The 26,380-nt window shown below is 36.9% G+C and overlaps 1 protein-coding gene across 1 annotated transcript in view; it reads left to right on the forward strand.

The window, feature by feature from the left end:
- Nucleotides 1-26,380, forward strand: part of CNTNAP2 (contactin associated protein 2) — a 2,308,807-nt gene that overhangs the window by 987,553 nt on the left and 1,294,874 nt on the right. The window contains exons 5-6 of the mRNA XM_025292067.3: nucleotides 18,011-18,214; nucleotides 22,537-22,721. Of these exons, the coding sequence (XP_025147852.3) occupies nucleotides 18,011-18,214; nucleotides 22,537-22,721 (389 nt within the window). The remainder of the gene's footprint in view (nucleotides 1-18,010; nucleotides 18,215-22,536; nucleotides 22,722-26,380) is intronic.

Consider the following 26,380-nt stretch of genomic DNA (forward strand, 5'->3'; position numbering starts at 1 on the left):
AGGTACATGGGTTTGTTACCACTAGCATTCAGAAGGCAAATGAAGACCCAAGGAAGCCATTAAGCTCAAAAGCTTAAATACCTTTTTAAACAATGATAAGTGATAATGATGTAATAAGTCAAAGGGCTTGGGCTAGAGGGCAGTTAATTGAGACAGTGATTAGGAAATATTTGGGGAAATTAATCAAAGATAAAGGGTTTTAATTGGAGAGGGAAATGGCAACCCACTCCAGTAATCTTGCCTGGAGACTCCTATGGAACAGAGGAGCCTGGTGGGCTATAGTCCATGGGGTTACAAAGAGTTGGACACGACTGAGCGACTAAAAAGCAAGGGGGTTTAATAGGGTTTTTAAGTTTCCAGCTCCTGCTTTGGCTTTGTCTGCCATGCTTTGTTGATAAGAATCTTGTTAATTCTCTTCCTGGGGCAACGAGGGTGCCTGTTTCATTGCAATTGTTAGGACCTGCTTTTTGGTAGAAAGAGGTCAATCAGAGAGCCCTGCCTGCATCTGCTGTTTCTCAAGTGCCTTCGGTTCACAATAGTCAATATACAGAGAGGCATGTTTTGGGGTGGCATGTTCTGAACCCCTTCAACATTAATGTATTGCTAACACTGGATTTACTGTTTATAAAGTGTCTACTGAATTTTAATAATCAAACTTGGAAATCACAGAGTTTAGTTACAATAAGCATGTGAGGAAGGAGAGACTGGCCTTTGTAAACTGCAAGAAAGTCTCATGTGCTGAAATAAATGCACATCCAAGCAGTGAGAAGTAAACAAAGGAGTCCATCTGTAGAATGATACCATGTGTAGCATCACTTTTACTTATAAAGAGATCTGTGGTTCCTTGTCGTTTTCCATAGGATAACTTAAATATTTATGGATTATATTTTCACTGTCATATATGTGGTTCTTTGAAAATAGTCCTTTGTTTTCCTGTTTAAAGAAATGGATGCATGGAGATGCAGCCATAAAGAACAGACTTGTAGACATGGGGGCTGGTGGGGAGGGTACTGGGCGGCGGGGAAGGAGAAGGTGGGAAGAATTGAGAGTAGCATGGAAACATAGATTGCGTGCATGCCAAGTCGAGTCAATCATGTCCAGCTCTGTGTGAATCTGTGAGCTGTAGCCTGCCAGGCTCCTCTGTCCACAGGATCCTCCAGGCAAGGTTGTTGGAGTGGGTTGCTGTGCCCTCCTCCAGGGCATCTTCCCAACCCAGGGATTGAAACTGTGTCTTTGCACTAGCAGGTGAGTTCCTTACCACTAGCACCATCTGGGAAGCCCGTATTCACGCACACATATAAATATGCATATGTACATATGTATATATATGTTTCTTTTTTAGGTAGAGGCTTATATATCCAGTAAATCAGTAAAGAAGCTCAGATTTATAGTGTTTTCTGTCTTTCCTTCCCGCCTATATTTAGTGTACTATCTGCCTATAGTTATGTGGTAATAAGAGCATTGGGCTTTCCTGGTGGCTCAGACAGCAGGGAATCTGCCTGTAATGAGGTTCGATCCCTGAGTCAGGAAGATCCCCTGGAGAAGGGAATGGCAACCCACTCCAGTATTCTTGCCTGGAGCATCCCATGAACAGAGGAGCCTGGTGGGCTACAGTCCATGGGGTTGCAAAGAGATGGTCACTGAGCTACTGACACAGCATAGAGTATTATATCTTTGTATCATATAATATCATTAAAATTATTTTTTAAATCATTCACTCTCCATTTAGCACTATCCAGTACTCTTGCCTGGAAAATCCCATGGATGGAGGAGCCTGGTAGGCTGCAGTCCATGGGATCGCGAAGAGTCGGACACGACTGAGCGACTTCACTTTCACTTTTCACTTTCATGCACTGGAGAAGGAAATGGCAACCCACTCCAGTGTTCTTGCCTGGAGAATCCCAAGGACAGCAGAGCCTGGTGGGTTGCCATCTATGGGGTCACACAGAGTCGGACACAACTGAAGTGACTTAGCAGCAGCAGCAGCAGCAACATCTTTTCTGCCCTTATGGCAGAAAGTGAAGAGGAACTAAAAAGCCTCTTGATGAAAGTGAAGGAGGAGAGTGAAAAAGTTGGCTTAAAGCTCAACATTCAGAAAACTAAGATCATGGCATCTGGTCCCATCACTTCATGGGAAATAGATGGAGAAACAGTGGAAAGAGTGTCAGACTTTATTTTTCTGGGTTCCAAAATCACTGCAGATGGTGATTGCAGCCATGAAATTAGAAGACACTTACTCCTTGGAAGGAAAGTTATGACCAACCTAGATAGCATATTTAAAAACAGAGACATTACTTTGCCAACAAAGGTCCGTCTAGTCAGGGCTATGGTTTTTCCAGCAGTCATGTATGGATGTGAGAGTTGGACTGTGAAGAAAGCTGAGCACCAAAGAATTGATGCTTTTGAACTGTGGTGTTGGAGAAGACTCTTGAGAGTCTCTTGGACTGCAAGGAGATCCAACCAGTCCATCCTAAAGGAGATCAGTCCTGGGTGTTCATTGGAAGGACTGATGTTGAAGCTGAAACTCCAATACTTTAGCCACCTCATGCGAAGAGTTGACTCATTGGAAAAGACTCTGATTCTGGGAGGGATTGGGGGCAGGAGGAGAAGGGGATGACAGAGGATGAGACAGCTGGATGGCATCGCTGACTCCATGGACATGGGTTTGAGTAAACTCCGGGAGTTGGTGAGGGACAGGGAGGCCTGGTGTGCTGCAATTCATGGGGTCGCAAAGAGTCAGACACGACTGAGCGACTGAACTGAACTGAACATCTTTTCCAAGGAATTTGCTTTTTAAGAAATAAAATTCCTTGTCAATACATGCTGTGGTCATTCACAGGTAAATTATGATACCATGGAAAATAAACTTAATTGTTCAGTCTTATTATGATCTGTTTAGTCTTATATTTTGACAGTATTCAAGTTAAAAGGGATTTGTGCATGCTAAATCGCTTCAGTCATGTCTGACTCTGTGCGAACCTATGGACTGTAGCCTACCAGGCTCCTCTATCCATGGGATTCTCCAGGCAAGGATCCTTCTTCAGGATGTCTTCCTGACCCAGAGGTGACCACATCTCTTCAGTCTCCTGCATTGGTAGTCATGTTCTTTACTACTAACGCCACATGGGAAGCCCATAGGAATGTGTGTCTGAACAAAACCTAGCTGTAGGGTACTAACTAGAAGTCTCTGCTTAATACAACCCCAGGGCAGCTGCTCAACATTTAAAAATAGAGGGTGAGAAGATTCATTACAATGTTGGATTGCTAACTTTTCTAGGAAATGGATTGTTTGAATGACATCAGAATTGCTGCATAGCTTCTGTTTGCCCCAGGTGGAGAGACCCTACCTCCCCCATACCCTGAATATATCCCAAATACTCCCTGTTGTTTTCCCACAAGCAGGGCCAAGTGTCTTTGATGTTAACCTAGCATCTTCTCCCTGTTCATCTTTTAATCAAGGAGAACATTGTCTCTGTTACCAGTATCTCTCTCGAAGGTCAGAAAATCGAACACAAATCAGTGGAGCTACACGAGTTTTACAAGCTAGCAGCCCCGATGTATGTGAACTGCTGTCCATCTGACCAGTGAAGTTCTGGTTTTAGGCACTTCAATTATTTTAGCCTTGTCAGGACTGGTTCTCTGCACAAGTGGTGGAAGCATTGCTCATTTATGGAAATGAATGAATTCAGCCTGCTCACAGGGGCCTCAGTGGACATGTGGGTGTCACGGAGTAATGGACGGCACCCATGTTCACAGTGAATCAGATCCCCTCCAATGCCCGATTCACTGAGGTGTGTTGATGGTAGGGCCGTGGAGTACCATTTAGTATCTCATCAGACAGGCCCCAACTGCTCTAACGGAGAGGAAAGAACACATTATGTCACAACATGTGTACATTCTGAGCTTTATTAATCCTATTTTATGGCTGAGATAAAAGATTCACCCAAAGGTATGTGAAATCAAACCAAAAATAAAATGAAGCTGTGATGTACTACATCCTATGCATAAACTCAAAACATTCTAAACATATGTCCCAATCTCTTGCCAGTAGGTGCAAATCATTTGTACCGATTCATTGGGTTTTCAGCAAAGTACAGAAAGTAAAATAAATAAAAATGACGTCTTTACTAGTCACCTAGTACAGATTGCTGCTTGTCCAGGAAACTTTGCAGTTGTTGGGAAAGTGTCTACTGTTTGGAAAAATACTTAGTTGACATTTTTAGATTCATGTGAATTTTTAAGATATGGAATTGAATAAGATAAAGCATTAATGTGTAATAGCTAAAGATGGCATCTAAAGATTCCATCTAAAAATTAAGGTGGTGAAAATAAGTGAATCCATATATATAACAGATTTCAAAGAAGAATGTTTGACATTTGGGTTTGTTTTTAGGGAAGTCTCAATTCCATTCAAATCCCTAATGCTTTTATGGAGTTGGGTTTGTCATATCTTTCAAGAAAAACATGGTTGACAATATTCATCTGAAATCCTTCGATCACTAGAGAAGCCTTAAGTGCTTTGAGATTCTGAGTATCAACCATGCATCATCGGAAAGCTTTGCATTCTTTTTTTTTTTTTTCCTTGGTTTTCCTTATCTTTATTTATTTATTTTTTTAAATTTATTTTTATTTTATTTTTAAACCTGAAACACTGTATTAGTTTTGCCAAACATCAAAACGAATCCACCACAGGTATACATGTGCTCCCCATCCTGAACCCTCCTCCCTCCTCCCTCCCCACACCATCCCTCTGGGTCGTCCCAGTGCACCAGCCCCAAGCATCCAGTATCGTGCATTGAACCTGGACTGGCAACTCGTTTCATACATGATATTACACGTTTCAATGCTATTCTCCCAAATCTTCCCACCCTCTCCCTCTCCCACAGAGTCCATAAGACTGTTCTATACATCAGTGTCTCTTTTGCTGTCTCGTACACAGGGTTATTGTTACCATCTTTCTAAATTCCATATATATGCGTTAGTATACTGTATTGGTGTTTTTCTTTCTGGCTTACTTCACTCTGTATAATAGGCTCCAGTTTCATCCACCTCATTAGAACTGATTCAAATGTGTTCTTTTTAATGGCTGAGTAGTACTCCATTGTGTATATGTACCACAGCTTTCTTATCCATTCATCTGCTGATGGACATCTAGGTTGCTTCCATGTCCTGGCTATTATAAACAGTGCTGAGATAAACATTGGGGTACACGTGTCTCTTTCCCTTCTGGTTTCCTCAGTGTGTATGCCCAGCAGTGGGATTGCTGGATCATAAGGCAATTCTATTTTCAGTTTTTTAAGGAATCTCCACACTGTTCTCCATAGTGGCTGTACTAGTTTGCATTCCCACCAACAGTGTAAGAGGGTTCCTTTTTCTCCGCACCCTCTCCAGCATTTATTGCTTGTAGACTTTTGGATCGCAGCCATTCTGACTGGTGTGAAATGGTATCTCATAGTGGTTTTGATTTGCATTTCTCTGATAATGAGTGATGTTGAGCATCTTTTTATGTGTTTGTTAGCCATGTGTATGTCTTCTTTGGAGAAATGTCTATTTAGTTCTTTGGCCCGTTTTTTGATTGGGTCATTTATTTTTCTGGAGTTGAGCTGTAGGAGTTGCTTGTATATTTTTGAGATTAGTTGTTTGTCAGTTGCTTCATTTGCTATTATTTTCTCCCATTCTGAAGGCTGTCTTTTTACCTTGCTAATAGTTTCCTTTGATGTGCAGAAGCTTTTAAGTTTAATTAGGTCCCATATGTTTATTTTTGCTTTTATTTCCAATATTCTGGGAGGTGGGTCATAGAGGATCCTCCTGTGATGTATGTCAGAGAGTGTTTTGCCTATGTTCTCCTCTAGGAGTTTTATAGTTTCTGGTCTTACGTTGAGATCTTTAATCCATTTTGAGTTTATTTTTGTGTATGGTGTTAGAAAGTGTTCTAGTTTCATTCTTTTACAAGTGGTTGACCAGATTTCCCAGCACCACTTGTTAAAGAGATTCTCTTTAATCCATTGTATATTCTTGCCTCCTTTGTCAAAGATAAGGTGTCCATATGTGCATTCTTTAATGACATAGTTATCTTCATTGTCTGGCTGTGTCTAACCTTTATCAACATGATTGGGTGGTTAGCTGCTCTCGGGGAGGTCTTTGCTCTCTCTGCTTCTGCACTGTCTTCTAACCTGCTAATCCTGCCACATCAATATAGGGGTTACCTTTCCAAGATGCTGGTCCTATGCCTTCCCCTTAGGACACCATAATTAAACACTTAGGCCCGTATCTTCCATATGAAGCAGTAGACTCTTCATCTTCCAATTTAAACCTTTATAGGACTCATGAACCTTATATATCAAACTCAGGCAGAACTACTGAGCTCTTTAAGGAAACTGCATATGCTCTTCCCCTATCTGTCTGGATTTTTCTTAATCTTAACTTTCTTTTAATAAAGGAGCTCCTCTATTAGTTCTTTAATAAAACTCACCTCTGTTCCTCAGTAGTCCCACTTTCTTGGTACAATAACATGGGTGTAGAGGATATTTCAGTGAATGCTAGTTGACATCAGAAATTTCCTAGTGACTTCTCAAATTCTCTTTTTTTCAGATCTAAGGGATAACTCTTACCAATAATCTTAAGATTTTTTTTTTCTTTTTTGGTTTGGCCAAATTTTTTCTATTTCTTTTCTTAATTATAGTAAAAAGGTTTTCTGTAGAAAATATTTTGGAATATAGATTATTTGAGATATAGGAAAGCTGATACTCAGTTGGTAGAGAATCGGCCTGCAATGCAGGAGACCCCAGTTTGATTCCTGGGTTGGGAAGATCCACAGAAGAAGAGATAGGCTACCCACTCTAGTATTCTTAAGCTTCCCTTGAGCTCAGCTGGTCAAGAATCCACCTGCAATGCAGGAGACCTGGGTTTGATCCATGGGTTGGGAAGATCCCCTGGAGAAGGCAAATGCTACCCACTCCAGTATTCTGGCCTGGAGAATTCCTCCAACTGTATAAGTCCTTGGGGTCACAGAGTCAGACAAGACTGAGTGAGTTTCGCTTTCTTTTATTTCAAAGCCAACAAGGGTATCTTGAAATATGGTATATTGATTGGAAATTTAAGGTATAGTAAGGCCAACATATCAGGAAACAACTGTCATTGAAAAGGTAGTTTATTATTAAACTTCTGAGGAGGAGAGGGCAGGTCTACCCTGGGGGGGATGGGGAGGGCAGAGAGGTTGGGGGAGGATGGAAAAAAGCCTTCATTGTGGTTTCCACAGGAAGGAATGGGTGAGGCCAAGTAAGCTGGTTAAGGATTGGCTAGTTTGAATAATTTCAGAGGCTCTGGGACAGGGGGCCTGTCCCTGGTTATTTGGTTCCTGACCCTGGAGTGATTAGGGCAGGTGGATAGTGGCCTGGAGGGTAAGAGCCAGAGAAAGGAGATAGCTAGGCTGTGGACTCTTGACTGGTTGGTCTGTATTTGGAGAACATCCTTAGGAACTGTCTCACTCTTGGAGTCATCAGCAGGGCCCTGCATGTCAACACATTAACATATAGAAAACGGAAGTGAGTGAGTGAAGTCGCTCAGTCAAGTCCGACTCTTTGCAACCCATGGACTGTAGCCTATCAGGTTCCTCCGTCCATGGGATTTTCCAGGAAAGAGTACTGGAATGGGTTGCCATTTCCTTCTCCGGAGACCTTCCCGACCCAGGGATTGAACCCTGGTCTCCCACATTGTAGGCAGATGCTTTACTGTGTGAGCCACCAGGGAAGCTCCAGAAAATGGAAGACATGGTTAATACTGAGGGGAAAGTGGATGCTAGCCCTGGTAGCTCTGAGAAATTTCCAGGATGTGACACCTCTTTCACCATTCCCCTTGTATTTATGTGGATTGTCTATCTTTTCCTAAGCATTGTATAAATTACCAGGAAAACAGTGCTTCAAAACACATTGCTATATCAACTTACCATCCCTTAGCCAATTTAGTAATGAAATTTGGATCCAACACTGACAACAGTATTTTCTTGGAACCAAAAAAAGTAAGTTTAACTGAGTAATGATTTTAAAAAATCTGAGATAAGTGTTGAGACTAATTCTTATTAAGAAACGTTCTGGGAGATTTCTTGATGTCTGGTTCCTTTCTTCATTAGTGGAAGATGTATTTAGTACTTATAGTTCTAAAGTTTAATAGTCTTATAGTTTGATACTTATAGATAGTATTTTCCTTAGCAGAAAAATAGATTATATATGGTAAAAAACAGTAGAGCTCTTTTCAGTAAAGAGTAATATTATCACAGAGAAGACAGGTCTAATTTGTTTCACTCTTTGATTTATAAAAATAAATAAGAATAGCTTCAATATGGATTTATTACAAATAGATTTTATGCTAATGTTTAATGATAATTTTCAGAAATTGCTTATTACCTCTGCATTATTAGATGTATCAGAACTGTGACCCTGTTCTCAAGTGGATCACTCTGATTTTCTGATGTCCTCTGCGTGTGTAAATGACCATTTGTCTTAAATGCATTCAGTTTAAAGACATATATATATATATACATAGTATTTAAACTCATACTGTAGTCAAATGCTTTAAATGTTGACTTATTAAAAATAACTCCAGAATGAGTGTAATGAAAGCATTTGATGTTTTAAGTTATTTATTTATATCAGAAATATACAATTATGGTATTGACATAAGTGCCGATCATTAAAACATATATGAGTCGGTACTCTCAGAGAACAGACTGCATTGCCCCAGGTATGGTTTTGAAGGAAGGTGGGAACAGAGGAATTCCACTTTTGCGTGTTGTCGCAAATATCAGTGATGTTTAAATCAGTTTAAGTGTTTATCGGGGTTTCCCTGGCAGTTCCGTGGTTTAGACAAGACGTTGTGCTTCCACTGCGGGGGTCATGGATTTGACCCCTGGTCAGGGAACTAAGATCCCACATTCCCTGTGGTGTAGCCAAACAGTAAATAAGTTAAAAAAAAAATAAAAACAGAAAAGTGTTTATTGTGTTAAGAAATACAAAGTAGAAGAATCCATCCGGAAGCTGTACCTTAGAAAAGCTTAAAGTCCACAGAGGAAATCAGATCCATAAAGAGATACTTTCAATATGAGAAGTGGTATGATAAATATCTAAGGGTGATGTGTGTGTGTTCAGTCATGTCTGACTCTTTGTGACCCCATGGACCATAGCCCGCCAGGCTCCTCTGTCTATGGGATTTTCCAGGAGAGAGTACTGGAGTGGGTTGCTATTTCCCACTCTAGGGGAGAGTCCTGACTCAGGGATCGAATCTGCATCTCCTGCATTGGCAGGCAGGTTCTTTACCACTGAGCCACCTTGGAAGCCTCTGTGGATGAGGGCTGTTGACACAAGGGAATTTGTCTAGTAGGTAAGCTTTATCTGAAACTTAGAAGATGCTTAAACAATAATAAGCATAAATTTAGTTGTTTTTTTTTTAAATAGCTCTTCATTGAAGGAAGGGAACTTAGCATGAGGAAAGGAAAATTAAATTAGGTGAAATTAGCAAAGGATCCAGGAGGTTTACAAGAAGAAAGGTGGTGCTAAAACGCAAGAGTGTCAGGAACGCAGCTCTATCCCTGAGGGTCTTGCAGGCCACACTGAAGAGTTTTTCAGTAGAAGAGTTTATTTCAAAAGATCTTTTTAGCTTCTGTATGGAGGATAGAGTTAAGGGTAATAAAACTGGAGGCTGGGAGTTGCTCATTCACGATGTTAATGCAATGGACTGTATGTGAGGTGATGGGGACCTGGTGGCAGTGCATAGAAAAAGTCAACTATATGTTTGAAAAACATGGATGTACTAAATTTCATTAGACGTGGAACTAACAGAATGTAGGTCCCCAAGACAGGGAGGAGCTAAAGAAAGGCCCAGAGCTCTGTCTTGAGTGACTGTATAATGGATATAAGGCCTGGAGGAAGAATTATGTGTTGAGCAAGTCGAGTTAGACATGCCTGTGGAAAGGCCATGTGGATATCAGAGTCCAAATGTTATGGATAAATGATATCAGGCACCTCTGATGTGATTGTTGTTGCTCTGTCATGAGCTATCAAGCACTTAAGGGCAAAGCAACACATTTTAAAGAGAAATATTGCACAAAATGTGAGATGCTGACCTTCCTGGAAGAGCCTTTATGGTTTTTATTTTATTTTTCCCCAAGTAGAAGTGATTTTTTTGAAGTCTATATCTAGATTATTTTTCAAAGGATTTGAAGAAGGCTCGTTTGCTCCTGTTACTCTAAATTAGCTGTTATTGACCTTTTGGAATCTATTAACTATTTATTTATATTTAAACCACAGATACATTGAATGAAAAGGGCAGCAGGTTAGAAGAAGGAGATTAATCAAATAGAAACAGTCTGCATATGTGATGAGATGGACAAGGTTCTATCCCAGTTAATGTCTATCAATTAGATAGACATTAAATAATGTTTAAAATAATGGCATGAATTTTTCCTTCCGCCACAAAAAATGTAGCATAAAATCACCATTTTTTTCTCTATAAGTTGAAACCTTGGCTATATTAGTAGTTGTGGCACCAAAGTGAATCAGAGTGATTCTTGAAATTTCGTCCATTCTTATGATTCAAATTGTTAAAGAAAAAGTTTAAAATAATAGTGTTTATTATACTTTAATGCACTGAATATAGTTGACAATATGCAATCATTTAACAAATACTTAATGAATATAGACGAAGGCACTGTTCTAAGTACTGAGCTTTTTTTGTTGTTATTCAGTTGCCAAGTCATCCGATTCTTTGCAACCCCATGGGCTGCAGCATGCCAGGCTTCCCTGTCCTTCACTGTCTCCCAGAGTTTGCTCAAACTCATGTCCATTGAGTTGGTGATGCTGCCCAACCATCTCATCCTCTGTTACTGCCATTCTCCTCCTACCCTTAATCTTTCCCAGCATCAGGATCTTTTCCTAGAATTGAGCTTTTCCAAATAATATGTTAGGTAGAAATAAATGCTATGAAGAAGAAGGGTGGTGAGTGAATATAGAGATGAAGATGATGACGTGGTATTTTGCAAAGAAAGGTCAACATATCTAGAATATTGACTACTGATTTTAAAAAGAATATGTAGATTTGCATCTATGTAAAAGCTGGCAAAACTAAGCAAATTCCACCTTCTAGTGTTTTTCAACTTTAGTTTCAGAGATGCATTTCAAACTCTTGAATGTGACTTGGGTATTTATTTATATACATTACATAATGTTAGATTTCATAGTAACTCATTAACATGCATCTCTACTGATATCTTTAAGCAGTTAAAGTGCTTTAATGAAGAATTTTGGAAATTGAAAGTAAGGAAATAATTATTCCAGTGCTCAGGAATCTCACTGCAAGAATGTTCATTATAGAAATGTTTGGATTTGTAGAAAACCAGAGATAACTTAGATGTACAAAAAGTATTTTGCTATCTATGTGGTGTGATTGTAACTAATTTAAATTGACTTGTTTTTGTATTTTATATGACATAAATTTTTACAGTGAATACATATTAATTTTATGATAATGAAACAAAAATTACTTTAAAATATTAAGCCCTATGCATTACCACACAAATATTAACAAACACTTCAACGTATTTAAGTGGTAATCAGTAATCACTTAAATAAATATTAGCAATTATTATGGCCTTTAAAAATCGCTGTTTATGCAAAAACATTTGATTAAAATGAAAAAAGCTTCAAAATCATTACACATCTTTATGAAATAGATAACTAGGTAACGGTTTATGAGTTTTTATTCTTTTTCATTGAATATTTGTTTTGTGGAAGAATAGATCATGTAGATGATGACAACTATATTTATTTGTAGAAATTGTATCATGTATAAAGTAAAAAAAGAAATACCTGCAAGCTTCTCAGTGCCATGCAACAGTGAAAGAAATGGCAGCTCCTTGGGAAAATGGCTGATTGTAGGTCTGGGGCAGAAGAAAATGCAAGATGAGCTTAGGGCATCATATAGTGGCAGAAAGAGAGAAGAGAAAGTAGAAAGCAAGAGGCTGAGGAGGACTCAGAAGAGGAGGAAGAGGTGGGGAGGGGAAGAGAAGGGGGAGGGAGGGGGCTGACGTGTAAGAAGAAGAGAAGGAGGGGGAAGGGCAGGAGAGGGCCACAGGGGGCTAATCCTGATACATGGACAAAGGAGCTCAACCTCTAAGAGTTCCCAGTGGCTAAAAACACGGGACCATTTGAGCAAGTATTGAATTAAAGTCAAAGAAGAAATAAACATGCACAGTCCCAGAATTATATAAATACATGTTTGAATGAATGAATCATTGTTGTCAATCGCTAATAAGTCATGTCTGACTTTTTCTGACCCCAGGGACTGCAGCATACCAGGCTTCCCTGTCCTTCACTATCTCCTGGAGTTTGCTCAAACTCATGTCCATCGAGTCAGTGATGCCATCCAACCATCTCATCCTCCATTAACCTCCTCTCCTCTTGCCCTGAATTTTTCCTAACATCAGGGTCTCTCCTAGTGAGACAGCTCTTCACATCAGGTGGCCAAAGTATTGGAATGAATGAATAAATATAAGAAATCTTCCTTACAGAAGAATTCTAAGTAATATATGTAGATAAACGCCCCACTCCAGGAGGTGGAACTTAATTCTCCTCACCTGAAACGTAGGCTGGACTTGGTGACTCGCTTCCACAGAATGAAGTATGGAAAGGGGAAAATAGTCACTTTACAGTGAAGGAGCATGGCAGACATCACCTTGATCAGTATCACTTCTGGAAAGTCATGTTGCCATTGTGCCTCGCCGGATAGGGAGTGATGAAGACACGCCAACTCCAGGCTTTTTTCCCCAAACAATACCAATCTTGTCCTAAGAAAACTACAGACCAAGCCTGACTGAGAAGGATTCTGCAAAATATAACCTGACCAGTACTCTTCTAAAGTGTCAAAGATGTGAAAGACAAAGAACGACTGAGGAAATATCACAGATTGGAGGAGTTTCAGGAAGCTAAGGAATGTGAGAGCTGGACCGTAAAGAAGGATGAGTGCCAAAGAATTGATGTTCTCAAATCGTGGTGCTGGAGAAGATTCTTGAGTCCCCTAGACAGCAAGGAGGTCAATCCAGTCAACCCTAAAGGACATCAACCCTGAATATTCACTGGAAGGACTGATGCTGAAGCTGAAGCTCCTATATGTTGGCCACCTGATGGGAAGAGACAACTCATTGGAAAAGACCCTGATGCTGGGAAAGATTGAAGGCATTAGGAGATGGGGGCAACAGAGGATGAGTTGGTTGGATGGCATCACCAACTCAATGAGTTTGAGCAAACTCCAGGAGATAGGAAGGACAGGAAAGCCTGGTGTGCTGCTGTCCATGGGGTTGCAAAGAGTCAGTCACTACTTTGGATGATAACAAAAATGAAATGTGAGATCCTGGACTGGATCATGGAATAGGAAAAGCAAACAAACAAATTTGTGACAACTGGTGAAATCCAAATATAATGTATAGTTCAGTGAATAATGATATACTTAACTTACGTCTTGGGGCTTCTCCAGTGGCTGAGTCATAAAGAATCCGCCTGTGATGCAGGAGATGTGAGTTTGATCCCTGGGTCAGGAAGATCCCCTAGAGAAGGAAATGGCAACCCATTCCAGTATTCTTGCCTGGGAAATCTCGTAAACAGACAAACCTAGTAGGCTACAGTCCATGGGGTCACAAAAGTGTCAGATATGACTTAGTGACTAAATCACAACAACCAAGTTATGCCTTAGACTTCACAAATGTACTCAGTTATATAAAATGTTAATGTTAGGGGAAGTTGGGTGGAGAGTGTGTAGGAACTCACCATTGTATCTTTGCAACTTTTCTTTAAATCAAAAATTATTCTAAAATAAAAAGTGTATTAAAAAGAAAACTGTAAAACAGATTCTCATTGAAGAAATCAGACATCCAAATGATCATATATTTTTAGCGAATTAAAATCCTGATTTGGAAGAAAACAATGAGATTAAAAAAAAATAAACATAGTGTTCAGTAACAAAACTATATGGACTATGATCCTTCTGTGTATCTAATTGTCACCCACCAAGCTCCTCTGTCCATGGGATTTTCCAGGCAAGAATACTGGAGTTGGTTGCCATTTCCTTGTCCAAACTGCATATATACAAATTAAAATAATCAGAAATGTAAGTGGATATTTCATGAAAATAGAATCGTCCCTTTATTTTTCTTGTTTAAATCTTCCTATTATTCTAAGTTTTCTATCAGGAAATATTTAAGAGGAAACAGGAAAACAAAAGTATTTTCCAAGTATTTGTTTACTTTGTGGTGCTGTAAACAAATACATTTTAATTTTTTCAACTAAATAGAATAAATTCTATTTCAAGTTATATACATTCTTACCTTATTCTAAGTACCTTGCTGCATGAAGATCATTAAAATATATTAATTTACTAAAACGTTCAGGTTTGCACATTATAAACACATTGTCAGGAACACATTTTGAACCATGATTAAATGAAACTACATTCTCCTTGCTCTTTCCCTTCCCCACCCTCTCTCTAAATACACACACACGCACACTCATGTATATGGAATAATATATAGATCATTCCATACATTAGAGAGAGCGAGAGAGAGAAAATCCAGAAAGATGCACCAACCTGTCACCCACTTAACACTGCTGATCTCTTGTTTTGGGGATTCACTTTCTACATTCTGTGGAAATGTATTGTTTTATTTCTTATTGTTTAAGAATGTTGTTTAATTTCTTTTTTAACAATAAACATATATTACATTTGTAGTAAAAATTAGCAAGGGCGCTTTTTAAAATTGTAAAATCTTTAGATGAAAAACACTTTTCCAAAATATCTCATCTGAGTATGTACAAACTCAGAGAAACTGAAGGGTAAGTAACAATGAAATTAAAAAAGAAAAAGCTTTCTCTACTATGATGATTTGATGAATTGGACACACTCCAACCTCTCTGAGTTATTGTTAGAAACAAAATCATGGAGGCACTCTGATTTTGCATTCACTTTTTGACTAGCCATACTGTAGCTCAGATTGCTTAAACAGCTCAACCACACGTTTAATCACTGCAGAGAAAACTTTATTCTAAGGAGTGAAAAGCAATCAGAGTAATAGGGGGAAAAGTGTGGCTTATCCCAAAATAAGCACAATGTATTATTAGATGTCAAATGAAATTGTAATGTATGTTGTAGGAAAAAGAACTAAACTCTGATAGATTTTTACAATATCTCGGAGACTCTTAAAAGTATATGGTGTATGTTTATGTATAAATTATATACCATAGATTACTTCTGGGAATTTGTAGTTTCAAAGCCAACTCTGAGTTCACATCCATAGGCTAACTTTGTGCAAGCATTTAACCCATTCCTGGAAGAACAGCTTGGATGTGGTAAGGTGAGAGACCTGGCTCAGAGAGTACTATATGTTTTTCAGCTGACCAATGACCACCTGTAAGATGAGATTTGATCCTCATGAATAACATTTCTTCATGTTTTTGTTATTATCCTAGAACTGTCTGAAGGGAAAAACATGCTCGTCCTTCCTGTCACTTTTTTCATTTGCATAAAACTAAGGAAGAAAGGCATCAACACTTGTATAAATCACTATTCTGTGCCCAAAACTGAATGTAGATTTTGAGTTAGGAGAAAACACGGGAGGGGTGAATTCCTTCCTCTGTCTAAGCTCTGGGAACATTTACTTCCTAAGAGATGAATGGGGAATGTTTGTTGTCAATTAATATATATTGGAGGTATATAAAATGATGATGTGTCTGTTATTCAACTGTCACTGATATGAAACTGACTGCAGAATTACTTTCTAGGATTCAGAATTTACTCCCTCCTTCTGACTTTTTTGTTTATGCACTTTGCAAGACAAAAAGTAATTTCTGCCAACTGCTGGATTATAAATTCAACCTGGGATCTGATAATCAGATTCCACTTTTTCTCTGTTTTATCTCTCATCACAGATGATAAAGATAGTGCAATTGGAATTCAGCTGTGACAGTATAGATGATTAAGCTAAAATCTAATTGGCTTTGCAGTGTTAGCAGAAGCCAAAATTTAATGTCTGCTTTTTTTCCTCCATAGTAAAATAAACCTCTGTGATTCACAGTCTCAGAACAGAATTCCGTTGATTAAGAAAGTCTTTTTATGACTGTATAAAGTCTTATAGTAAATAATTGACTGTGAGAATTAAAACAAAGTTCCAAGTTATGTTTTTCCCTGTGAACTTTTTAGAATGCAATGATTCTCTGAACTGTCACTTAAAGTCAGAAATGTTTTTGCTAACAAGATATATCATATTTTTAAAATATTCAAAGTCTATTGATTTGAAGGGAAAACTTAGAGATACTTTTAAGCAATATTTGAAATAAGTGGATTTGTGACAGTTCACTTTATGGCATTAGTTAAGAGCAAAACTTATGCTGGCAAATACCGCACAGAAAAAAGAGTGAATATAATCTCTGGTAGCTCCGCACCTTCACCACCATGATGTAGCTGGCTATTGTTACTGTTACCAGGATCCAAAATATTCCCCAGACTGATTGAAGCTAACAAGAGAACTAGGATGTGTGATAAGAAGATATTTATGCCAGGTTTTCCACTTGCTGTTAGTTTTTCTCCAGTGTCTCTCTGTCTGGGTTCTCTGGCACAATCTTACCCCAAACTAGAGGCAGGCTTCATCCTGGCTTATAATCCTGAGATAATTAGAGCTATTGAATGTGATTAGGTTTCCAGTGTGACTAGGTTTGACCAAGAGACACGGACTCCATCCCTGGGTTGGGAAGATCCTCTGGAGGCGGAAACGGCAACCTGCTCCACCAGCTTCTTGCCTGGAAAGGGCAAGAGGAGCCTGCTGGGCTGTTGTCCATATTGTTGGAAAGAGCTGGACACGACTGAACACACATACCATCATCATTTTTAGAGCCAATGTGACTTGGTTTTTTTACAACTTTAAAAGCTAAAAGTGTTCTTATTGAAAAAGGTCTGATTAGGGTGACTAAGATTCTGTTTGTACTTAAAATTTGATCTGGATTATTGCAGTTCATCACTGACCCATTCTGTGGGTTGGCAACCCATGAAGCAACAGTGCGTAATAAATAAGACCATTTCATTTTCTTTTCCTGGTGTGAATAAGAAACAGTTACTATACTGTTGCCCACTATCCTCTGTTTCTGAGGGTGGGAAAAAGTTGTTCATACTTTGTTAAAGTTTATATAATTTCATGTTTTCAATGAAATTCCTTAAGATCAAATAACATCTACTCACAGCATAGATTAGATTTGTGTTCTTCTAATCACATATGGGTGAGACTGTCTTTTTTTCAGAGTAGTTGAGAACATGGGCAACACACTTCTCTATTGGAAAGGCAAGGGGTTAATAAGGAATTTGAAATAGACGTGAACCCTAAGAGCAAGGGATAAAGCAAGTTAAAGCTCAATTCACTATAAACTCTAGTTACTACCATAAAGTTTACTGAAAATGTATTAGAATGTAAAAAATATTAGAAAATGAGTATACAACAAACTCTGCCTTCTAAGATCCTTTATTATTATGTCATAGAAAAGAAAACTTATTAACAAAATATATATTTAAAATCATGAACACTTAGCCTCATTTAAGAAGGAAAATATTAAAGTCTCATAATATCTCAGGGATTAACAGTTTTACTTTTCAGGTAAACTCCAAATTTCTAAGTCAAAATTTTGAAGCATATAAGTCATTGATGGAACTTATGTTATTAGTATGACAGTTGAAGAAAGAGTTTTAAATTGTTAAGGGTTTTCTATCATCATTCTGTATGAGTCCTTTCCATAAAATCCACTTCAAGACACAGAATAAAACAAAAATAGAAAGAGAAGAAGAACCCAGGACTAAAGAGTTTTCAAGAAAAAAACCCTTTTTTTGTCATTTATTCAGTGCAGACACCCATTGGAAGAAGATATACTTCACACTGAAGGTCAACATTCAATAACAAAACTAAAATGTTATTTATTTCTTCTTCTTTTAGGGGCTGATGTTATCAACTTCGATGGCCATGTTGTGTTACCATATAGATTCAGAAACAAGAAGATGAAAACGCTGAAAGATGTCATTGCCTTGAAATTTAAAACTTCTGAAAGTGAAGGGGTAATCTTACACGGGGAAGGACAGCAAGGGGATTATATTACTTTGGAACTCAAAAAAGCCAAGCTGGTCTTCAGTTTAAACCTAGGTATGTTCTGATTTTTGACACCATTCCTTCCATTTATTGGTATTCCTGTTAGTTAAATGCTAATGGTCTTTAATCCTTAAAATGTAAATTATAAAAAGAGTTCACATTATGTTGTTGTCAATTCATTTTTAATTCATAGTGCTTGATATATATTTATATACATACTCATTTGTAAATATGTTATCAACACCTGTTCTATGCAGTTACAATATTAGCATTTGGCATTCAGCTGGACACTGTATTATCTATTATTTTAAAACAACTAAATCAGAAGAAATGACCTCAAATACTGATGAGTAGTATGAAATCAATTAAATAAGCTTGATGTGATAAAGGATACTGTATAGGCAAGGGGGTAAATATTAGAATATGTAGTGAGGAAAGTCCTCTCCAAGAAGATATTCATGATGAGGTTTCAGTGATGACAAAAACAAGCCCTGAAAATATCTGGGACAAAGCAGTTGAGAAAGAATCATGAGAAACTAAGACCCAATCTGCCCAAGGAACAAGATGAGGAGGCTAGTATGGGTATTCATAGGATAGAAGATGAAATTAGATGTTATTTTAAGAATGGGAAGCTGTTGGTAGACTTTAAACTATATGGCCTCATGATCTTATTTTTAGAAAGGTACTGAGACTTCTGTAAGAGAAAATGCTTGCATGAACATGAGTCACAGCTGGACTTCTGCTTGGTGTAACTGAGAGATGACCACTGCTTGCATAGGTGGCTTTCAGGGGAGATGTAGAAAAATAGACTCACCTGGGAGATGGTTTTGGTTGTAAAGTTAGTATGGTTTGTAATTAATGGAGTATGGAGTAAAAAAGAAAGGGGACATATAAAGAATGACCCTAGGGTATGGCTTGAGTTCCAAATAGACATTTGTACCATTTATAGAAATACAGAAAGCCTTATTTTCTCTTCAGTTTCTTCTAACGGAGGAGTACTAATTCCTTCCAATAGAGAAAGTCTAGAGATCTGTTGGGACATGGTGCATTTTTGCTGCCTGATAGTCATCAAAGTTGAGATTCTATTAGGGAGTTCCATGTGTGATATTGCCAGGAGAAGGTGCTACTCATGACGCCAGAGGAGAAAAGACAGTGAATAGGGGGGAAAATGAGTATATGGCATCACAGAGCCTAGGGAAGAAGAGGCTGTCTACTCTCTGGTCTACTGTGTCGAAGTCACCTAAAATGTCATTTGAAACAGAAAAGTGAGGTCACTGGCAACATAGTAGTTACTGTTGATATACTCTCATTAAAATATAAAGAATAGTAGTTTTATTGTCATCAGTTAAGAAAAGATAAAAAGGGTGCAAATGACTATTTTAACTATAATCAACTAGAAATAAAGGAATCAGAGAAATAATATGCTGATTAGAGAATGAGATGAAACTCAAAGGAGGTACTATTTTGTTTTGGGCTTTTGTTGTTTTTTCTAAATGGACAAGCCTAATACATGTTTGTATGTTGATAATGTAGTTAAGATTTACTTAAAACTAAAGGGAAGGTCCACAAGACAGATACTGACATTCAGAGTTACAATTTATGCAAATCAATAATGTATCTATCCTCTTCTTGCTGGCCTAAAACTTTCAGAATTTATTCAAGAGTTGTTTGAAGGGCATCGTATATTCCATATGTTTATGTTTAGTGATTTTAGGATTCTATAAAGATTTTGTAATCTAAATTATATCAATAACTAAAATTTGCATGTTAAATGCATCCCAATGGAAAGCTATAAAACTGAAAATTAGAACAAAAAGAGATTCTGCCTGCTTGATTTTCTTATCAACATGGTTCTAACTTTCTTAAATATGGCTTGTTTCCCATATATTAACTTTTATTACATTGAAAATCAGTAGTATACTAAAAAATACAACTTCAGTTAGTTTTTTTCAGTTGATAATACTTAATATAGTATCTACAAGATTATTCTTCATTATAAAACTTTCACGTTCAAAATCTTATCTGATAGAAAAAATAGCTTCCATAACAAGAAAACTGTCCAAGAAAGCTGATTTTAAAAATATACAAAGATATTTAAATTTTTATATTAAAATTGTAAAACAAACATGCATGCCAAAACCTGGGAAAATTCAAATAGAGAAGTTTAATGTCATTCTTGAATGAAAATCCATTCCACTCTATAACTGTACTAAGACTTTAGGAGAAGACTGAGCAACTGAACTGAACTGAACTGAACTGAATGTAAGGAAAACTCATTGAAGAAAAATTATAAATAGTCTATAAACACCAAATGCTCAATCAAGCTATCTATGAAAGAAATGTACAATAAAATAATGATTCCAATTTTTTCAAGCAAGTAAATAAATTTTAAAAATAACAATATCTGTATTGGTGTGTTATGCAATAAAAAGGATTCTTTGTCCTAAAAATATTTCAAGAAAACAATTTAATAATATATCTTCAGATATTTTAATTTTCTATATATTTTGTAATCATAAAGAAATAATAAGAAACAGCTCTAGAATTTCTGTCCAAGGATGTATACTTTGTGATATTAGTTACAATAACAAATATTGAAAGAAAAAAAATTAACACATACAAATACATTGGTATGTGTTAAATAATTTGGGGAATGTGACAGGCATTAAATTAAAACAGTAGGCAAATTATAAATGTTATATCAATATTTTATATGAATTATATGATTATATTTATATAATTTAAAAAAATGTCTGGAAGAACTAGACCATGCTATTTTTAGTGGTGGAAAAGAGTGATTAATGCTTTACATATTAATTCTTTATAAAATTGGATCATATCTAAAGTAATTTATTTTTTCAAACTTCTCTCTTTTTTTTTAAAGTGAAATACACAGAGTAGCCTTTAAAAGCCGCTGGGCCTTGTAAGAGTGTGATGTTACTATTCTGAAACAAGAACTGATCATATGGCCTCATACAAAAAGATCATTACCATGTCATTGGAAAGCAATTTACATAGAGTATTATTGACAAATTTATGACAACCATGGAAACACATCCATTCAGATATCCACTCTCAGTTTTAATGCTATTTCCTTAATACAGGCACATCTAGATACTGCTTAGTCTTCTAGTCTAAATATTTAGTGTAATAGAACTGAATGTATTCTTTCACTTACACTTATTCTTTCTTTTCTTTCTTCCTCTCCCATCCCTATCTATGTACACACTCATAATCACAGTCACAGGGAAACATTTGATTTCATCACCAAAAGGAAAAAAAAATCATATAGGAGACCCATAGAAAATGTCAGGTATAGGTGTATTAGCATCATAAATGTGAAAAAAGGAAATAATTCTTCAGTCAATTGTATGTTTATTTTATTTCTATTATGCTATTTATTCTGAAGCAATAGTCTATTTTATAGCGTTTAGTTTTGCCTGACCATAAAAAGTAATGCTTGATTAGACAAAATAGAAAATGGTATAAAATATGTAAACAGCATCCAGAGATGACCTTAATAAATATTTCAGACTTTCACAATCTTCCACTCTTATTTATAGTCCTGTTGCTATGGAGATCTTATTTCAAAACTGAACTAATGCTACATATGTAATTTTGCAGATTTTTATTTTAAAGTATAACTTGAGTGAATTTTCCATGACATTAAATATTATGTTTTGCTTAAGATTATGGCTTTAGGAATCAGAAAATATTTGTCATATTGTATTTTCTTGACCAAAAATAATAATAATAATAACAACAATAATAAAAATTAACAGGTAACTTTTAATGAACATTCACTGTATGTCAGCAAATAAGTTCTTTGCTTGTATGGATTAATTTAATCCTCACAGCAACTTTGTAAAGCAGGTACTATTATTTTTCCCTTTTTACATATGACCAAAGAGAGGCTCAGAGAGCAGTCACCTTGGCCAGGATCATGGAGCAAGCCAGTGGTGGAATAGCATCAGAATCCAGGGACTCTGACTGCAGAGCCCATTGGGCACTGACTTCATAAGGAATATACCAAACTTAGCAGAATTCATGGCTCAGTAATTGAAAAAAAAAAAAAATAAAGCTCATGGTTTTTTTTTTTTTTAATTTTATTTTATTTTTAAACTTTACATAACTGTATTAGTTTTGCTCATGGTTTTTAAGGGAACAGAGATTTTTCCATCTTTAATAGCTTTTATGTAGTTTGAACATGCCACTATTTTTAAGTATCATGTCCTATGTAAACTACAATAGACAGATGCCATAAAAATGTCTGCCCATGGTGTAGTAGATGACATAGAGTTCTGGGGTCTTTTTTTTTTTTTTTTTTTTGAGTTCTAGTGTCTTTACCTGGTTCCTTTTCCATTCACGTGATTCAGGAAGCAACCAGCTTGGCCCCATATACGGCCACACGTCCGTGATGACAGGAAGCCTGCTGGATGATCACCACTGGCACTCTGTGGTCATTGAGCGCCAGGGCCGGAGCATCAACCTCACCCTGGACAGAAGCACACAGCACTTCCGCACCAATGGGGAGTTCGACTACCTGGATTTGGACTATGAGGTAAACCTGAGGCTGTGTAAATTGTCATGCATCAAGTGACTGCTTCGGTTTTATGCTGTCTTGTTGAATTATTATTAATTATATACCTTCATATACCATTTTTTTTTATTTTATTTTTTTTAATTTTATTTTATTTTTAAACTTTACATAACTGTATTAGTTTTGCCAAATATCAAAATGAATCTGCCACAGGTATACATGTGTTCCCCATCCTGAACCCTCCTCCCTCCTCCCTCCCCATTCCATCCCTCTGGGTCGTCCCAGTGCACCAGCCCCAAGCATCCAGTATCATGCATCGAACCTGGACTGGCAACTCATTTCATACATGATATTTTACATGTTTCAATGCCATTCTCCCAAATCTTCCCACCCTCTCCCTCTCCCACAGAGTCCATAAGACTGTTCTATACATCAGTGTCTCTTTTGCTGTCTCGTACACAGGGTTATTGTTACCATCTTTCTAAATTCCATATATATGCGTTAGTATACTGTATTGGTGTTTTTCTTTCTGGCTTACTTCACTCTGTATAATAGGCTCCAGTTTCATCCACCTCATTAGAACTGATTCAAATATGTTCTTTTTAATGGCTGAGTAGTACTCCATTGTGTATATGTACCACAGCTTTCTTATCCATTCATCTGCTGATGGACATCTAGGTTGCTTCCATGTCCTGGCTATTATAAACAGTGCTGCGATGAACATTGGGGTACTTGTGTCTCTTTCCCTTCTGGTTTCCTCAGTGTGTATGCCCAGCAGTGGGATTGCTGGATCATAAGGCAGTTCTATTTCCAGTTTTTTAAGGAATCTCCATACTGTTCTCCATAGTGGCTGTACTAGTTTGCATTCCCACCAACAGTGTAAGAGGGTTCCCTTTTCTCCACACCCTCTCCAGCATTTATTACTTGTAGACTGTTGGATCGCAGCCATTCTGACTGGCGTGAAATGGTACCTCATAGTGGTTTTGATTTGCATTTCTCTGATAATGAGTAATGTTGAGCATCTTTTTATGTGTTTGTTAGCCATCTGTATGTCTTCTTTGGAGAAATGTCTATTTAGTTCTTTGGCCCATTTTTTGATTGGGTCATTTATTTTTCTGGAGTTGAGCTGTAGGAGTTGCTTGTATATTCTCGAGATTAGTTGTTTGTCAGTTGCTTCATTTGCTATTATCTTCTCCCATTCTGAAGGCTGTCTTTTCACCTTGCTAATAGTTTCCTTTGATGTGCAGAAGCTTTTAAGGTTAATTAGGTCCCATTTGTTTATTTTTACTTTTATTTCCAATATTCTGGGAGGTGGGTCATAGAGGATCCTGCTGTGATGTATGTCAGAGAGTGTTTTGCCTATGTTCTCCTCTAGGAGTTTTATAGTTTCTGGTCTTACGTTGAGATCTTTAATCCATTTTGAGTTTATTTTTGTGTATGGTGTTAGAAAGTGTTCTAGTTTCATTCTTTTACAAGTGGTTGACCAGATTTCCCAGCACCACTTGTTAAAGAGATTGTCTTTAATCCATTGTATATTCTTGCCTCCTTTGTCAAAGATAAGGTGTCCATATGTGCGTGGATTTATCTCTGGGCTTTCTATTTTGTTCCATTGATCTATATTTCTGTCTTTGTGCCAGTACCATACTGTCTTGATGACTGTGGCTTTGTAGTAGAGCCTGAAGTCAGGTAGGTTGATTCCTCCAGTTCCATTCTTCTTTCTCAAGATCTTAAAAATTAGGGCAGAAATAAATGCAAAAGAAACAAAAGAGACCATAGCAAAAATCAACAAAACCAAAAGCTGGTTCTTTGAAAGGATAAATAAAATTGACAAACCATTAGCCAGACTCATCAAGAAACAAAGGGAGAAAAATCAAATCAATAAAATTAGAAATGAAAATGCAGAGATCACAACAGACAACACAGAAATACAAAGGATCATAAGAGACTACCATTTTCATTTTATTCTCCAAAGAAAACTTACAGCTTCACAACCTAATTTATTAATATAGGTCATTTCATTAAATTTTAAATTGTTAATGAGTTATTGAAATATTTTTTAAAACTTGGAACCAAAGTAGCATGTATTTGAAGAAAAGGGCCATTTATTATGTTATCAGAGCCATTTAACAAAACCAGAATAAATTAAGTCATAGTCTTTTTATTGGTAATTATAAATTGCTTGTTCTTGATAATATACAGTATGTTATATACATAATTGCCTAGTATCTATTAGAAAGCATTGCATAAGAAATCCTACATTAAACCATTTATAAATTCATGACTATAGATAGTTCCTTTGACAAGTTCTATTTTCTCAGATATAAATGTCATAAAATAAATAAAAATACAGACTATTTTAAAGAGATTGTTCTTAAATAAAAAGATATTTTTTACCTTCCAAATGACTAAAGATTAAAAATAATCAGTGATCATATTGGTCTGGTAAAAATACATATTCTCATAATACACTGAGAGGCATATAAAGTTTTTCTTAAATAATTTTTTGGAGAGCAATTCAACTTTACAGTGTCCATCAAAAATGTAAATCGTAAGTAGGAATAAAAGTTCTGTAAAAACAGGTTAATCACTGGGACACCCCTATGACTTTGCTGTGCCATTTCAATGTTCCTTGGTCCCATTGTTGAAATTACAGATATATAAATATACACATATATGTGTGCTATCCATTGCTGTTGTTCAGTTGCTAAGTCATGTCCAGCTCTTTGCAACCCCATGGACTGCAGCATGCCAAACATCCCTCTCCTTCACTATCTTCTGGAATTTTTTCAAACTCATGTCCATTGAGTCAGTGGTATTATTGATATCCACCCATAAATCTTTTAGAACATAAAATGTGCTTATCATAAAATAGTATGTGAAAAGTCAGGTTTTACAACTATATTTTTTTTATTTTCCTTATATGTTTAAATAGCTTCTAATCTAAATTTTCTGTAATATGAATATATTACATATATTTCTAAACAGAAATTTAGAATGGAATATGCAACATAAACTTTGATACAGAGACTTTTATTTTACTCTTTGCGACCCCATGGACTGTAGCCTACAGGTTCCTCCGTCCATGGGATTTTCCAGGCAAGAATACTGGAGTGGGTTGCCATTGCCTTCTCCAGGACATCTTGCTGACCCAGGGATTGAACCCGGGTCTCCCACATTGTAGGCAGACGCTTTGCCATCTGAGCCACCAGGGAAGTCCAATAATATGAATATATTACATATATTTCTAAACAGAAATTTAGAATGGAATATGCAATATAAACTTTGATACAGAGACTTTTATTGACATTAAAATAAATTTAAGGTTATCAGGGAATAATTACCCCCAAAAAAACATCTCTGTAAAGTGAAAATTATTGTTGAAAGGCAAAGAATGTGAAAATTCTCTGACTTCCTATCTTCTCTAAATTAGTATTAATCTTGGCTTATGTGACCTATCTCCTACAGACCTATCTCCTACATTAATAAACTTTGAAGTATTCTAGAAGAGGTGAGAAATCCTAAAACATTAGCAATGGACACACACAATTCCAATTTTCAAAAAAACAGAATTAAAAATTTGGGATCATAGTCCCTGTTGAATTTGCGGTGAAATCTATGAATATTCATGCACACACAACCCCTCCTATATGGTCAGCAGTTTCATCAACACTTCAGAGCCC

This window comes from Bubalus bubalis, chromosome 8 (assembly GCF_019923935.1).
Source record: "Bubalus bubalis isolate 160015118507 breed Murrah chromosome 8, NDDB_SH_1, whole genome shotgun sequence".
Lineage (NCBI taxonomy): Eukaryota > Metazoa > Chordata > Mammalia > Artiodactyla > Bovidae > Bubalus > Bubalus bubalis.